At 36.5% G+C, this 17,549-nt stretch overlaps 1 protein-coding gene across 2 annotated transcripts in view; it reads left to right on the top strand.

The window, feature by feature from the left end:
• Positions 1-17,549, top strand: part of MAP4K5 (mitogen-activated protein kinase kinase kinase kinase 5) — a 147,236-nt gene that overhangs the window by 50,443 nt on the left and 79,244 nt on the right. For both annotated transcript variants that reach the window (XR_010839564.1, XM_059057085.2), the window contains exons 4-6: positions 10,202-10,292; positions 10,769-10,833; positions 13,762-13,817. Coding sequence is in view for 1 of the 2 variants with exons in the window: in XM_059057085.2 (XP_058913068.1) it covers positions 10,202-10,292; positions 10,769-10,833; positions 13,762-13,817 (212 nt within the window). In the remaining variant the exon portion in view is untranslated. The remainder of the gene's footprint in view (positions 1-10,201; positions 10,293-10,768; positions 10,834-13,761; positions 13,818-17,549) is intronic.

The raw sequence follows: 17,549 nt of genomic DNA on the forward strand, positions 1-17,549 counted from the left end.
GCTTGCCTGTAAAGTTTTTAATTTCTCTGTTGAAGCTGAATGAGATCCTTCCTGGGTAGAGTAATCTTGGTTGTAGGTTTTTCCCTTTCATCACTTTAAATATGTCCTGCCACTCCCTTCTGGGTTGCAGAGTTTCTACTGAAAGATCAGCCGTTAACCTTATGTGGATTTCCTTGTATGTTATTTTTTGGTTTTCCCTCGCTGCTTTTAATATTTTTTCTTTGTATGTAATTTTTGAGAGTTTGATTAATGTGCGTCTTGGTGTGTTACTCCTTGGATTTATCCTGTATGGGACTCTCTGTGCTTCCTGGACTTGATTAACTATTTCTTTTCCCATATTAGGGAATTTTTCAACTATAATCTTTTCAAATATTTTCTCAGTCCCTTTCTTTTTCTCTTCTTCTGGGACCCCTATAATTCGAATGTTGGTGCATTTAATGTTGTCCCGGAGATGTCTGAGACCGTCCTCAATTCTTTTCATTCTTTTTCCTTTATTCTGCTCTGCAGTAGTTATTTCCACTGTTTTATCTTCCAGGTCACTTATCCGTTCTTCTGCCTCAGTTATTCTGGTATTGATTCCTTCTAAGAATTTTAAATTTCATTTATTGTATTGTTTATCATTGTTGGTTTGCTCTTTAGTTCTTCTAGGTCTTTGTTAAATGTTTCTTGTATTTTCTAAATTCTATTTCTAAGATTTTGGATTATCTTTACTATCACTACTCTGAATTCTTTTTCAGGTAGACTGCCTATTTCCTCTTCATTTCTTTGGTCTGGTGGATTTTTACCTTGCTCCTTCATCTGCTGTGTGTTTTTGTCTTCTCATTTTGCTTAACTTACTGTGTTTGGGTTCTCCTTTTCACAGGCTGCAGATTCGTAGTTCCTTTTGTTTTTGCTGTCTGCCCCAGTGGCCAAGGTTGGTTCAGTGGGTTGTGTAGGCTTCCTGGTGGAGGGGACTAGTGCCTGTGTTCTGGTGGATGAGGTTGGATCTTGTTTTTCTGGTGGCCAGTTTGCATCCGGTGGTGTGTTTTGGGGTGTCTTTGACCTTATTATGATTTTAGGCAGCCTCTCTGCTAATGGGTGGGGTTGTGTTCCTGTCTTGCTAGTTGTTTGGCATAGGGTGTCCAGCACTGTACATTGCTGGTTGTTGAGTGGAGCTGGGTCTTAGTGTTGAGATGGAGATATCTGGGAGAGCTTTCTCCTTTTGATATTACATGGATCTGGGAGGTCTCTCGTGGACCAGTGCCCTGAACTCGACTCTCCCACCTCTGAGGCACAGGCCTGACACCCAGCCATAGCACCAACACCCTGTCAGTCACACGGCAAAAGAGAAAATGGAAAAATATATATATATCTTTGTTCCCAAAGTCCACTGCCTCTCATTTGGGGTGATTGGTTGTCTATTCAGGTATTCCACAGATGCAGGGTACATCAAGTTGATTGTGGAGATTTAATCCACTGCTCCTGAGTCTGCTGGGAGAGATTTCCCTTTCTCTTCTTTGTTTGCACAGCTCCTGGGGTTCAGCTTTGGATTTGGCCCTGCCTCTGAGTGTAGGTCGCCTGAGGGTGTCTGTTCTTCGCTCAGACAGGACATGTTAAAGTAGCAGCTCATTAGGGTGCTCTGGCTCACTCAGGCCACGGGGAGGGAGTGATATGCAATGCGGGGCGAGCCTGCGGCGGCAGAGACCAGCATGACGTTGCATCAGCCTGAGATGGGCCATGTGTTCTCCCGGGGAAGTTGTCCCTGCATCATAGGACCCTGGCAGTGGCGGGCTGCACAGGCTCCCAGGAGGGGAGGTGTGGATAGTGACCTATGCTTGCACACAGGCTTCTTGGTGGCTGCAGCAGCAGCCTTAGCGTTTCATGCCCGTACCTGGTGTCCACACTGATAACCATGGCTTGCACCTGTCTCTCGAGCTCATTTAGGTGGTACTCTGAATCCCCTCTCCTCGCGCACCCAAAAACAATGGTTTCTTGCCTCTTAGGCAGGTCCAGACATTTTCCCGGACTCCCTCCTGGCTAGCTGTGGTGCACTAGCCTCCTTCAGGCTGTGTTCACACAGCCAACTACAGTCCTCTCCCTGGGATCTGACCTCCGAAGCCAGAGCCTCAGCTCCCAGCCCACGCCCCCACCCCCCACCAGCAGGTGAGCAGACAAGCCTTTCAGGCTGGTGAGTGCTGGTCGGCACCAATCCTCTGTGCGGGAATCTCTCCGCTTTGCCCTCTGCACCCCCGTTGCTGCGATCTCCTCCATGGCTCCGAAGCTTCCCCCTAGCCACCCCCCGTCTCAGTGAATGAAGGGCTTCCTAGCGTGTGGAAACTTTTCCTCTTTCACAGCTCCCTCCCAGAGGTGCAGGTCCCATCCCTATTGTTTTGTCTCTGTTTTTTTTTTTTTTTCTTATGCCCTACCGAGGTACGTGAGGAATTTCTTGCCTTTTGGGAGGTCTGAGGTCGTCTGCCAGCGTTCAGTAGGTGCTCTGTAGGAGTTGTTCCACATATAGCTGTATTTCTGATGTATTTGTGGGGAGGAAGGTGATTTCCATGTCTTACTCCTCTGCTGTCTTGAAGGTCTCCCCCACAAACCACTTTTGACATGTTCATTCAGTCACAGCACTTTCTCCATATACTGCACAAACCTTTTTTGTGTGTTTTGGTTGTGTTTTTACCTTTCTTGAAATAATAAAGCATGATATGCTGAAAATGTTGCTCTTTTTCTTCCAACTTCAGTATTAAAATGGCTACACAAAAATTCACCAATTTTGATGTCTTTTTGTAAATGCAAGCTGATATGACAGCTGTTACATACAGTCTAACAATATTGTTTTGAATGAAGTTAGAGACAACTGAGTGCTACTAGAGCCATCTTACCGAAGAAACCGAATGAACCTTTTGGCCAACCCAATATATGGGTAAATCTTCAAAAAGGAAGATATACCTATATAAAATAATAATGAAAATGAAGATGATGTTTTGTGAGGTTCTAGAATAGAAGTAAAATTCTGACCAACAATAGCAGGTGAGTTGGGAAGGGGTAATAGAGTTAATGCATTCTAAGGTTATTGTATTATTTAAGAGGAGGATAAAGATATGAATTATGAGTAACCTTTACCAAGGAAAGTATGTGCGTTAATATTTCTAGGGTAACTTCTGAAGAATAGAGATAGAGGGTGTCAATTCCAAACTGGTTGTGGAGGAAAATAAAAAGACCAAAACAAATCAAACAACAACAAAAAACTCAATCTAAAAGAAGGTAAGACAGGTATAGAAGTATAGAATATGGAACCAATAGAAATCACAAAATAAGAGGTAGATAGTTAACCATGTATTTCAGTAATTACTAGAAAAACAAAAAATATTTAAATGATCTAGTTGACAGAAAAAATTTTCAGAGTAGAGTACTATGTTTTGTTCAAGTACTGTTCATGGTATTTTTGTTTTTTAAATCAAACTAACACAGAATGGTTTGAAGTAGAAAATAAGTTCTCCTGGCTGCAAGTCTTTATTCCCTTTCACAGAAGTAACTACTATTTTTTTCCATTTTTTTCCAGAAGTTTTCTATATATTGTTCTCCAGACTTCTTTTTTTGTCCTCTCACTTTACAAGTGTTTGAACATTTTTCCATGTTAACATGTATTGCTGTTATTTGTTCTTGTTAATAGCTGCAGAGTATTTTGTTGTACCGAGGTAACATTCATTTAATCCCTTATCGATGTACATTTAGGTTATTTCCACATTTTTTTGTTGTTGGAATCAGTGTTGCAGTGAACATCTTTGTATGTATTGTTGGGTATATAAAGTTTGATTAATAGTGCCAAATGGCTTCCAAAAATCATGATCAGTTTTTCATTTTCAGAAGCAGATTAGAAAACATGTTTCTCAATACTGTCTCCAAAATATATATTACTGGGAATTGTAAAACTTCTGCAAAACTGATGGGATTAGAAGATAGCTTTGATTTGTGTTTCTTTAATTTGAGAATAAGCATCCTTTATAGGTTTATTGGCATTTATATTTCCTTTACTATGAAATACCCATCCATCCTCTTTGCTTAGCCTGCTTTTGAAGGTGTGTATGAGAGTGGGGTTATTTGTGAAATACTTTTTGAAAGTTGATTTTGAAATTCCAAGATTCTTCTTTATCTCAGGATAATTTTTTATTATTTTTATGGAGTGCTTAGAAATGTCTGATGGAGAATACTAGTACTAGAAATTAGTTGGTGCAGTCCAAAGGATTCCTTTCAAAGACTTATAGCCAAGTTCAGAGATCCAGAATATGACATTGGTATCATTTGTTATGTTTGGTTCTTCTTGGGCTAACATGCATAAAATGGATGTCCAGAAAGTCTACTCTACCTTTGACTATATTCCATATAAATCAACAGTTCTTTCTGGATTGAATCTCTTCCTTGCTCTGATTTTTTAAAATTTTTTAGTCCATGCTATGTTGGCATTCTAATCATAGGCCACATCTCAATAAGGTGGTTGTTCCTCTTTTGCTGGAAAGGAGGACATAGTAGTAAGTACTTTGCCAGGGTCCTGGGAGTTATTCAGCCTCCTCCCAGATACTCGCTTTCCAGTTGCCAGGATCCTTTTTTTTTTTTTTTTTTTAATTGGTTGCAGTTGGAAAGTCAGCTGGGGTTATGATGCAGCAACTCCAGAGATCACTTTCTGATTTTGGTTTAGGCTTCATAATGAAGCCATTTCCCTTTATGTCTTGGGCCAGGCATTCCAGAAATTAGGATTGTCCTTTTCTTGCTGCAAACTGCCCTGTTGTTTGAAGAACTAAGTGACTCTTCCACACTATGGCTCATTCTTTAAGCCCTTTAAATTGATTTAGGTCAGCAGCTATTTATGTAGTTATAGATATTGGTTTAATTAGTTAACCTCAGTATTAAATTCATGATCTACTACAATATTGTTTCAGGGAGGGATATGATGAATTTTATGGCTGCCTTTCATTTTGCCACAATCAGATTTTTAATACCTAGGACCCTTTTTGTTGTTAATACCTAGGACCCTTTTAGTTGTTGTTAAAATCTGAGAGGCATATTGCTTTTAGTCATTTCCCAAGTACTATTTTTTAGGACCCATTTGATTACCAAAACCCTTAAGAGGATATTGAATCCAAGTGTAATCCAAAGGACCCTTATTATACACGAGGGGTGCAACCAGCTTACTTCAGTTCATTCCCAGAGTGTGAACACTTAAGCCCTTTATGTCAACTTGCCAATAGTATCAAAAGGCCCTACAGGTCCAATCTCTTACCTTCCAAGACTTCTACTCTTTCCTTATTATGTTTTTATAAATGTCTTAAGTGTGACATTATTAGAGTCTAACTTAACGCTATTTTGGTGGACTGATTGTAGCAGATGCAACTGGTAGCTAAGTAAACGCTGGCATTAGCTAATTGTATCCAGAGCTAAGAAATCGAAAGCAAAGACCAGACTCGAGTGACCCCAGATACTAAGGCCGTATCTTATAGAGTAGCATGTTTTGGGGAATGGGCTTCCTATTCAGTTAAAAATTGTACTTGAGGGTTGCCATGTGCTGCTAGATAGGAGATGTCTTAGGAACAAGGGACAGCAGTAGAGTTTGTCCACCTTTAAAACTTGGTCTTCAAAATCTTGTAGTGCTTGTTACCCTTATTATTAGCAAATCTGTCTCTGAGTGTTAGCCTTGAAACACTGTGGTGAAGGCTGGGATCACTGAATGTGCCAAACTTAAACCCTAATACAGTGGTTTTTTCAAAAAAATTAAAAACATAAATCCGTGTGTCAGTACCATCTACAGGGACTTCCCTGCCAGTCCAATGGTTAAGACTCTGCGCTCCCAACGCAGGGGGCCCAGGTAAGATCTCTGGTCAGGGAACTAGATCCCGCATGCTGCAACTAAGAATCCCAAATATGGTGACGAAGATCCTGCATGGTGCAACTAAGACCCGGCACAGCCAAATATAATAAACAGACAAACAAACAAACCATATAGAACTCTCTAATACTACACTTCTCAGTTCTTTTTTACAGCTACCTCTCAGAGCTCAAGCCAGTCTTAAAAACACTGAAAATCTGGACTGGTTCCACTATACTATCTCAAACACAGAGCTACTGTCTCTTTCTTCCCTATGGATCACCTTTCTGGCTGAAGGGAGACACTTGTTTTTTTCCTAGGACTATCAGGTTGAGTTCTCTAACACACAACTGCCCTTATCAGAGAAGAAGGGCAAAAACACCCACACATTCTGCCTCTGGTGGATTTTTCCCTTCCTATATAAGGACATACTCATCAGCCAGGTTTTTAGTAGGACATTTCTAGGAACCTTAGCCACAGTCATTCATGGACTCTTATTCTAATATTCTACTTTTAATGTGATTCTCCTGTAACTAACAACTGACTCAGTTTTCCATGCTTCAGGTTTTCAAGACACCAAATGTGATTGGCTCATCCCATTTTTTTTAACATCACTTGTCCCACCTGAGTGCGTTCAGCAAGTAGAAAACCACAAGGCACACAAAGTAGGTCCTGCTGCATGGAGGTGGATTCTCTTAGGAGGGCTGTGGTCAGGCTGGCAGTGGTTAGTCCTTTAGAAAAAAGTGCCATTAGCGCAAGTAGGAAAGTCCAAAGAGAAAATTGGTGTCTGAGAGAAGATGTGGAACCCCCAGGTATATTAAATTCAAGGTGCTAGCAAGGCATTCAGGTGAAAATAACAGGTACATAGTCAAAACTGCAGATATGGGGCTCTGTTCCTCAAGTACTCTAGTTGACTGCTGCGGTATGAAGAATGAAATTTCTCTTTTTTGAGAAAATAGCTTCTCAAAACCCATTTATACGTGAATAACAGAACTGGAACCTACAGGCCTGAGGCCTCTGAACTTAGTGGATTTTATGCTGTATCTCAGTGAAAGGTAACAGTGATCTGGTATCACCTAATCAGAAGAATGAAATAAATCCAAATTTCAAGTAATTTTGATGAGGCTGATGTAAGCCATCAAAGAATAGCTATATCTGTGATAAATAACTGTATTTCGCTTACTTGCCTTTCAGGATGAACTACAAAATATTATCTTTATGTAAAACTGCTTCATGGTACAATTTCGGTTCATAGAAGATTCTGCCCACTTTGCATTGAAGCTTAAGACAATACTGTGAAATAGATATTTGAATAACATACTCAGAACTGAAGTTTATTCACTAAGTTATGTATATTAAAGAAAGCACAGTCCCCAAACATCTGAGTTATTAATGACCTGTTCTTGTGAATTCTAGCTTCTAGCTACAGTCATAAATAGCTGTCTCTCAGTCTCACCAAGACCCTATCTTTCCTGGCAGAAACCTCACACAGCTACAACTGGGAGCACAGTTGTGGTGTGGAACTCAGCTGATTTTCCTGAAGAATTAGTGTCTGTTACTAGTAGTTTTGTTTTTGTTTTTGTTTTTTTGCAGTACGCAGGCCTCTCACTGTTGTGGCCTCTCCCGTTGTGGAGCACAGGCTCTGGATGCGCAGGCTCAGCGGCCATGGCTCATGGAGCCCAGCCGCTCTGCAGCATGTGGGATCTTCCTGGACCGGGGCACGAACCCATGTCCCCTGCATCGGCAGGCAGACTCTCAATCACTGTGCCACCAGGGAAGCCTTACTCATAGTTTTAATTCAGCCACATTATTGACTTTTTACAGGTCAGTTTAAGAATTTAGACATCATTAAGAAGTTAGGCACCATTTGTGAAGTTACTCCTGTGAGAAAATATATTCTAAATCCTAGACTTAACTGAAGAATTGTTTAGCACAGCTCAGATATAAGACTTCTGTGCACATTTAAAAGTGATTACGTAGGGAATTCCCTGGCAGTCCAGTGGTTAGGACTATGCGCTTCCATTGCAGGGGGCACAGGTTGTTTTTTTGTTGTTTTTTTTAAATTAATTCATTAATTAACTTATTTATTTTTGGCTGCATTGGGTCTTCATTGCTGCAAGCTTTTTACTGTAATCTTCAGGAGTTATCCCGTACTTCTGCCTCGGTTGATAATGGGGAACATGAAATTATCATCTATTTTGGATTATCTTCGTTGATCCCCTTCTACTGGCAGATTATTTTTTTAATAATTTATTTATTTTTGGCTTCATTGGATCTTCGTTGCTGCACGCGGGCTTTCTCTAGTTGCAGTGAGCGGGGGCTACTCTTCATTGCGGTGCGCGGGCTTCTCATTGTGGTGGCTTCTTTTGTTGCAAGCGCGGGCTCTAGGTGTGTGGGCTCAGTATTTGTGGCATGAGGGCTCAGTAGTTGTGGCTGGCTCTAGAGCGCAGGCTCAGTGTTGTGGCACACAGGCTTAGTTGCTCCGTGGCAAGTGGGATCTTCCCAGACCAGGGCTCGAACCCCTGTCCCCTGCATTGGCAGGTGGATTCTTAACCACTGTGCCACCAGGGAAGACCCTATTGACAGATTATTAAGAAATTATTTTCTTCCTCACTTTTCAGGAACTCTGTTTGGTGCTTGCTGAAATAAATTTCTAACAGTAAAATGTTGCCACTGTGCACTTACGTTTAAGGTATATGTAACCATTCATGTAATACAGGTTTTCCCATTTTTACAAATAAAAGCTAAATTTTCTTTAAAGATTTTTACTCAGATTTTTATTGTTAGAAAATTGTACCCTTATTTGATTTATCTAGTTCTTTAAAATCGTTAACACTAAATTATTTAACTGAATTATCAATTAATGTTAACTTGAAGGGACTGTTGAAAAGAGTGCCATAATGATTATAAATAAATTTGGTGTATCATACCTAAATTAAATACATGTATAAACCACATCAGTAATGACTAGTTTTTTTAAAGGTATTTTATGGCATAGAAAAATATTTAAAGCTTTGTTTTGGCTCTGAATTGAAAGTTGTAATATAAGGGGAAAATATCTCTGATTTGTGTGAGAATTTTATTTGTCTAAGGCCTAATTTCTAAGTTTTTCCTTCTTGGCCTTGTATGTTATTCTAAGATGACTTTAAGTTAGAGCTAGAGCTTATCTGGACACCACTGGTTTTAAAACGTGATGTTGTTTTGCAAAAGACCATTACAAAACACTAATAAAAAATATCTTATGGTGATGTCCTAACAAGGAACACTTTTGTTTGTGTCTTTCTTGCCTCCAACATATAATAATATTGCTGTTGAATTTATTCTGTGTCAAATATTGTGTTAAATGCACTACATACTCTTTCTCACAGCGTTCCCAACTGAGGGACTTGCATAAACAGAAGCTTAGGGGCATGAGAATCTATTTAAAAAATGGCTAGCAACTGGTATTACCAAAATGTAGGGAATGTTTCTGGAAAGTGGTAGATAAGGAAGCCAAACAGGTGGAATGAATTCAGATGATACTTTAATGGATTCAGCTGTGATTCAGAAGCGTTCGATTGCCCAAGGTTACATTGCCAGTGAATGGCTGAATCGGCACTTGAATCCAGGTATGTCTAACCCAGACCTCGAGCTCTTCTTCATTATATTGCATTTACATAATACAAATTCAATCATTTTATCAACTTCTAAACTCCTTTTACTGGAGTAAAACACTGTTTCTATGCAAAATGAAGTTTGGTGGTGGCAGTGTCATTCTAGGCAGTATTCCCATATTAACCATAAAATTCCCATAAGTAATGAATATTTTATTTTAATATAACTTTTTCTAGTTAAACAACCCAAATAGGATTTTGGTAGACAAATTGGAAAGTACAACTCAAAAAAGAAGAAAGCAAAGTTACTTTAAATTTTACTACCCAGACATAAACATTGTGTATGTTTTTGAGACATATTTTTCTGTATATGTATGTACTTATATAACATATATATAATATCCCTTTTTTACTTAATATATCATGAACATGTTTTCATATCAAAACATGTTTTAACTGTGTTGTAATATCTATGACTGTACCATAAGTTATTTTACCATGCTTTCATTATTAAGTAACATTGTAGAGAATATCATCTCTGCATATCTTAAGAAAATAAATTTTGAAGTGAAATTATGAGTTCTAGGATTTTATACATTTTTAAGGCTTCTGGCTTTATAGAAAGAATGTACCAGTGTACATTCCCATTAAAGTATTAAGAATGTCTAATTCCTCATCTCTGATACTTACTGTAAAGTTTTCCTTCTTATAGATAGAGACACAAGATGTAACATGGTGACCAAGTTATTATCATTTTGTTTTTCAGGAGATGATTTTTCTTTGATTCAACAAGAGATATTTATGGTTAAAGAATGTAAGCATTGCAACATTGTTGCCTACTTTGGGAGCTATCTCAGGTAAAAAACACAAAAGCATCTACTCTGTCTTTGTATTTCATATTTCTTTGCTCACACACCCTCTCCCTTTCATGTAAGTGCTGTTTTGTATATAAATTTTAAAAATTATTTGTCTGAAGTTCTAAAATTTCTCAGGTCTTCTTATTGTCTACTCTTTTATATTAATAATGACAGTTTCATTTATGCATTTATATACCTTATCTGGCAACCTTAATGAAATACTATGAATGATTAAAAGTAAGTGTTTTAGCTTATAAAACTGATCACATTCTACACGATTTTAAGGTGGGAACAAAGCTGAAATTAATATGCTTTTCTGTATCCTGAAAGACCACAAGGGCAATTTCCTGTTGCAATCTATGCTAAACCTGCAGTGTATCCTAAACCTCTTTGTGTGCTGAGGAGTGACAGCCTTCAAAATATGTCAGTTGTTGAGAACTACTAATTAATATAATTTTCTTTCTCTTTCATGTTAGTCGGGAAAAACTATGGATTTGTATGGAATACTGTGGTGGCGGATCACTTCAAGATATTTACCATGGTACTGTTAATTTAACTCCACATTTTAAAACTTTGACTTTAATGACTGTTATTTGACATTTCTAGTTAACAGGGGATACTAACTGGTAGATTTACTGTTCTTCTGTCCTGCTTCTGGAGTATTGAGTAAAAGAAACCTATATTTTATATTTTGTTGGTTATTCAGTTAAATTGCTGGAACCTGAACTGAGAAATCGGAGAGTACTTGAACAATCCAGATTTTACTTTTCAGACGTAGTCTCTAGGACGTCTTATGTAGTCTCTAGGGAAATATTTTATCTACAAACAAAACTGCCTAAACTTCCTTGTAAATTAGAATTGAAATGCAAAGGGTGACTCTCACATAAAGCAAATTATGTCTATCTTAATAATGACTTAAGCTGCTAACTAGGAAAACAATTTAGTTGTTGCTATAATATTTTTGTATTAAAAATATATAATTTTAAGAATTTGGAGTATTTTGTTTAGCATTATGTTAATTTAGACAACTTTCTGAATTGAATTTTCCCTTATAATACTATATTAGAATGACTATTCTTTTATTTTACCCCTGTTGTTGATTTTTTAAAATTATTGGTAGAAAACAGCTCTGTGCCACTTGGTTTAAAATTCTTTTCTATGGAACTTCCCTGGTAGTCCAGTGAGTAAAACTCCGTCCTCCCAATGCAGGGGGCCCGGGTTCGATCCCTGGTTGTGGAACTAGATCCCGCATACATGCTGAGACTAAGAAGCCCACAGCCGCAACTAAGAAGTCCACATGCTGCAACTAAAACAAACAAACAAACAAAAGATCTTGCATGCTGCAACTAAAGATAACACATGCCACAACTGAGACCTGGTGCAGCCTAAATAAATAAATAAATATTAAAAAATAAAATTATTTTCTATGATTTTATGAAGAATTATGATCTTTTATATGAAGAATTTTTATCTAATATCAGTATTTATAATTTTTATCCACACTTTCACAGAATGAGAACTCAAGGATATGGATTAATAAAACTATGCAGTGGGCATTTTTTATTTTTTTACTACTTACCCTTTTAAATTGAAAGAATTGTTTTGAGACATTAATTTTATTTCTTTATGAAATTTCTGCTTTCCATCATTAAACCTATTTATTGAATTAAATTGAATCTAAAAAGTATTCATCCCTGTAAATAATATACTAGATAGCATAGTAATCAAGAATAACTACACCTATAATAATGGTTAATAAAGTGGTTTCCCTTCTTTTACTCCTATTTTATCAAGTTACTGTGAATCAAAATTTTATGTTCCTGAGTAGGTGTAGAGAACCAGTGATTAAAATATGTAGTAAAATATTTTCTTAAGGAAAGGTTACATGTAAGTGTATCTGATTTTGATTTCACTGTCAGCAAATACCACCCCGGATTTCAAATATTCTTTCATGATATTGGAAGGCATATTTCCAAAGCCCCTAGTTGGGTACTTGCAGAAGGATTTTATATTTCATAGGGAGAGATTTGGTTGTCAGAAGTGACCTAATTGCTTTTTGGATACTTAGGTAAGGTATATCGGATCAAGCTCCTTGTTTCGATAGATATAGTAAAGAATTATGCTAAGGAAATAATATCTTGACTTTTTAAAAAAGTATATGATGCCTTTTAGTATATTTCAATAGTCAATCCCTTTATGGTCCTCTAGCTTGTGTATGTAACTGTAATTAATTATATATGTTTTTCTCATTTGGGGGCTTTATTGTTTAAAAAATTGTTCAGGATTGAGATCATGTCCATTGCTTTGTGTAGAACATCCTGTGATGTCCAGACCTGTGCTTTACACATTATGGTGCTTAATATTTTCACTGTCCAAAGTTGTTACGGAACAAATCTTCCATTTTTCTTTTAACATCTTTACTGGAGTATAATTGCTTTACAATGTAGTGTTAGTTTCTGCTGTATGACAAAGTGAATCAGCTATATGTATACATATATCCCCATATCTCTTCCCTCTGTGTCTCCCTCCTACCCTCCCTATCCCACCCCTCTACGTGGTCACAAAGCACCGAGCTGACCTCCGTGTGCTGTGGGGCTGCTTCCCACTAGCTATCTATTTTACATTTGGTAGTGTATATATGTCCATGCCACTCTCTCACTTCGTCCCAGCATACCCTTCCCCCTCCCTGTGTCCTCAAGTCCATTCTCTACGTCTGCCTCTTAATTCCTGTCCTGCCCCTAGGTTCTTCAGAACCATTTTTTGTTTTTGATTCCATATATATGTGTTAGCATACAATATTTGTTTTTCTCTTTCTGACTTACTTCACTCTGTATGACAGTCTCTAGGTCCATCCACATCACTACAAATAACTCAATTTCATTTCTTTCTATGGCTGAGTAATACTCCATTGTATATATGTGCCACATCTTCTTTATTGATTCATCTGTTGATGGACACTTAGGTTGCTTCCATGTCCTGGCTGTTGTAAATAGAGCTGCAATGAACATTGTGGTACATGACTCTTTTTGAATTATGGTTTTCTCAGGGTATATGCCCAGTAGTGGGATTTCTGGGTTGTATGGTAGTTCTATTTTTGGTTTTCTGAGGAAACTCCATACTATTCTCCATAGTGGCTGTATCAATTTACATTTCACCAACAGTGCAAGAGGGTTCCCTTTTCTCCACACCCTTTTCAGCATTTATTGTTTGTAGATTTTTTGATGATGGCCATTCTGACTGGTGTGAGGTGATACCTCATTGTAGTTTTAAATCTTCCATTTTTAAAGTACATTTAAACTTTTTCAACTTTACTTTTTTTTGTTTCCTGATTATAAGAATAATATATGCTCATGAGGAGAAGTCACCCAATGATTTATACAGAAGTTTTATAATTGTTTCTCATTTTTAAAGTGTTTTTAATCTATTGTATTCAAATGTATAACGATGTGGTATCTTTTCTTCTTTCTAGTTACAGGACCATTATCAGAATTGCAAATAGCCTATGTATGCAGAGAAACTTTACAGGTACTATGTTTGCTTATGTAGATAGAAATGCAGTTCTAGTTTCACAGTTGAAAATGATAAAATGGTAATCTGCCCAAAAGAAAATGAGTAAACCAAGTTTTCCTGTTAACCTCTCGTAATTCTGTAAGCCTAGTTCTTTCTTTTGTGAGTGAGTCCCAGAAATTCATTTAAGTTGATGCTGGTATACACAATGGTAATGTTTGGTGTTCTACTTTGTAGTGCCTAGCCCTCAATTGATGCAAAGCTGAGGAAAGCCATAGGTGTGAATTGTTTTTCATGAATGAATCACCAGACCTCTCAATTATAACAATTTGTCTAAGCTTTCCCTTCAAGTTTTATGGCAGTAAAAGGAATCCTTTTGCAAAAGACATGAGTTCTTTTACCATTTCTCCCAAAATGAGAGTAAAGTTGCATAACAATAACCCAGAATGTTATCTGGAAATCTTTGTTCTGTGTATTATTAATAAGTGCTGTCATTATCAGAATCCTTTTTAGAAGCTTCTAAACATCATATTAAGTTGAGATTTCTTTACTTCCTTATTTTACATCCTGTGAGAGCTGTTACTTTGTTAAAGTAGGTTATGAATCTTCAATAGGTATATAGAGTATGCAGCATTTCTTCCAATTTATTTTGTTAGTTCCTTGAAAGATTACTGATTGAAAAAATTAGCAGTTGATAATTTTGTTCATATACTTTAAGGCATTTAATTTAGGAAGCAAGATTAAGTAGTAGGGACTGTGTTTTTTATTTTGGCAATTCACAACTGATACTTGTTAATTGATGCTTCTATCTCTACATTTCCTAGATCGTGTAATTTGTTTAGAAGTGAAGTTGATGTTCTATATGTTATTCTTCCATATTTTAAAAATTGGGAATTTGACCTGATTTAAGAGAAAGTTCTAGTCATTTCCAAAAGAGTTGGTTTCCACATGCTTTAAAATTTTATTGTTAGATATATGAAAGTAAACATATATATAAATAATCTATATTTCTGTAATATTTACATAACAAAGAAATCTGCTTTTTTTATATGCATATAAAATAGAAACGTAATCATGCACTCAGAGCAGAAAATTGTTGACAGATTAGTGTTCTTTATGTTTTAATTTCCAAAGGTCACTGCCTCTTTAAGTAATGGACAGAGTACTGAGTGGAGGTAGAAAACAAAACAAAAACTTGTGTTTGCAGTCTGGCCCTGGTATATGACCATGATCTCATCTATGGTTGTAGTTCCCGAAGTATAAAATGAGGCTCTAGAAGGGATGACCTCCAAGGTACTAGTTCCAATTTAAAAATTCTCTTATGCTGACAAAGTTCCACATCTAATGTCTGTCAACCGGTGAATGGATAAAGAGGCATGGTTTATAAATACAGTGGAGTATTATTCAGCCATAAAAAAGAAATCCTGTCATTTATTACAACACAGATGAACCTGGAGGATATTATGCTAAGTGAAATGAGCCAGGCACAGAAAGACGAATTTTTGTATGTAGAATCTCAGTTATATGTAGAATCTAAAAAAGTTAAACTCACAGAACAAAATCCTCAACTTCCACCTTAAGAAACTAGAAAAAGGTGATCAAATTAAAGCCAGAGTAAGCAGAGGAAGGAAATAATAAAGATCACGGTGGAAATCCATGAAATAGAAAGCAGAATAATATGAGAAAGATCAATGAAACCAAAATCTCATTCTTTAAGAAAATCAATAAAATTGATAAACCGGATTATCAGGAAAAATAAAAAGAGAAGATGTAAGGTACCAATATTTGGAATGAATGGGGGGATATTATGACAGAATCTACAGATATTAAAAGGATGACAAGGATATTCAGTAGCCAAGGAATATTATGAACAACTTTATACCAAAAAAAACCCTGCAGTTCAGATGAAATGGAAATGGACAGTGTCCTTGAAAGGCACAAACTATCATAGCTCAATTAGAAATCATCTGGATAGTCCTCTATCTATTCCCACAAAGAACAGTCCAAGCCAGATGTCACAGATAATTTCTACCAAACATTTAAGGAAGAAATAATGCCAATTCAGCACAAACTCTTCTAGAAAATTGAAGAGTAGAGAATACCTCCCAGATCATCTTATGGGTCAGCATTGCTCTGAAACCAAAATCAGACTTTACAAAAGAATAAAACTGTGAACTAATATGCTTCATGGATGTTTAATAGATACAAAAATTAAAAAGGAAAATAAAAGGTTAGCAAAGGTAATCCAACAATATATAAAAAGGTAATAAATCATAAACAAGTGAGATTTATCCTAGAAGGCAGTGTTGATTTAACATTCAAAAATCATTTCAAGTAATTGATTATATTAGCAAACAAAAAGAGAAGCAAAACCATGTGATCATCTAAATAGACACAGAAAAACACATTTAGCTAAATCCAATATTTATTTCTGATAAAAATTCTTAGCATACTGAAAAAGAAAGGAACTAATTCAGCCTGCTAAAGAGCACCTGTGACAAACCTATGACTAAATCATATTTAATGGTAAAAGACTAGATGCTTTCCCACAAAGGTCAATCAAACAAAGCAAAGATGTCTGCTTTTACCACTTCTTTTTAACATAGTACTAGGAGGTTTAGCCAGGACAAAAAGCAAAAGCAATGAAATAAAAGGCATCTAGACTAGAAAGTAAGAATTAAAACTGTCTTTATTCACAGACGACATAACCATCTTTATAGAAAATGGAATAGAATCTACAGAGTATCTACTAGAACTAGTGAGTGAGACTAGGAAGGTTGCAAGATTCAAGATCAATATACAAAATCAATTGGATTTCCATACACTAGCAACAATCAGAAATAAAAAAATATGATTTATAGTAACAAAAATATGACATTCTTAGGGATATATATGACAAAGATGCATAAATACCTATGTACTAAAAACTATAAAACTGCTTAGAGAAATTAAAGAAGACCTAAGTAAACTAAGACCTTTGCTATCTGTAGTATTCCTATATTCATGGATCAGAAAGTTCAGTACAGTTAAGATACCATTTCTCCCCAAATTGGCGTATAGATTCAACACAGTTCCAATCAGAATCAAAGGAAGCTTTTTTGTTCCCCCTCTAGAAATTGACAAGCTGATTCTAAAATTCCTACAGAAACCCTAAGGAACTGGAATAGTCAAACAACTGTGAAAAAAAAAGAAAAAAATTTGAGGGCCAGCAGGAGCAATTTCAAGACTTATAAAACTACACTAACAAGCCATAGTAGTAAGCATTGGCAGAAGGGTAGATAAGTAGTTCAGTGGAACAGAATAGGAAGACCAGAAGTAATTCCATGCATATATGGCTACTGATTTTTGACAAGGGTGAAAAGACAATTCAAAGGAGAAAGGATAGGTTTTTCAACAAATGGTTCTGGAATAATTGAACATCCATATACAGACACATGAACTTTGAACCACGTTTCATACCATGTGTAAAAATTAACTCAGTAGTAATCACTTAGATCTAAATATAAAACCTCAAACTAGAACTTCTAGAAGAAAACATAGAAAATTTTGCAATCTTGAGTTAATAAAAGCCTTTTCGGACATAACACAAAAAGCATGATCCATAAAAGAAAAACTTGGCAAATTTGACTTTGTCAAAATTTAAAACTTCTGCTTTTCAAGACACTGTTAAGAGAATAAAAAGACAAGCTACAGGCCAGAGGAAGATATTTGCAAAGTATAAATCTGATTAAGGACTTGTATCCAGAGTAT

This window comes from Kogia breviceps, chromosome 3 (genome assembly GCF_026419965.1).
Source record: "Kogia breviceps isolate mKogBre1 chromosome 3, mKogBre1 haplotype 1, whole genome shotgun sequence".
NCBI classification, from domain to species: Eukaryota; Metazoa; Chordata; class Mammalia; order Artiodactyla; family Physeteridae; genus Kogia; species Kogia breviceps.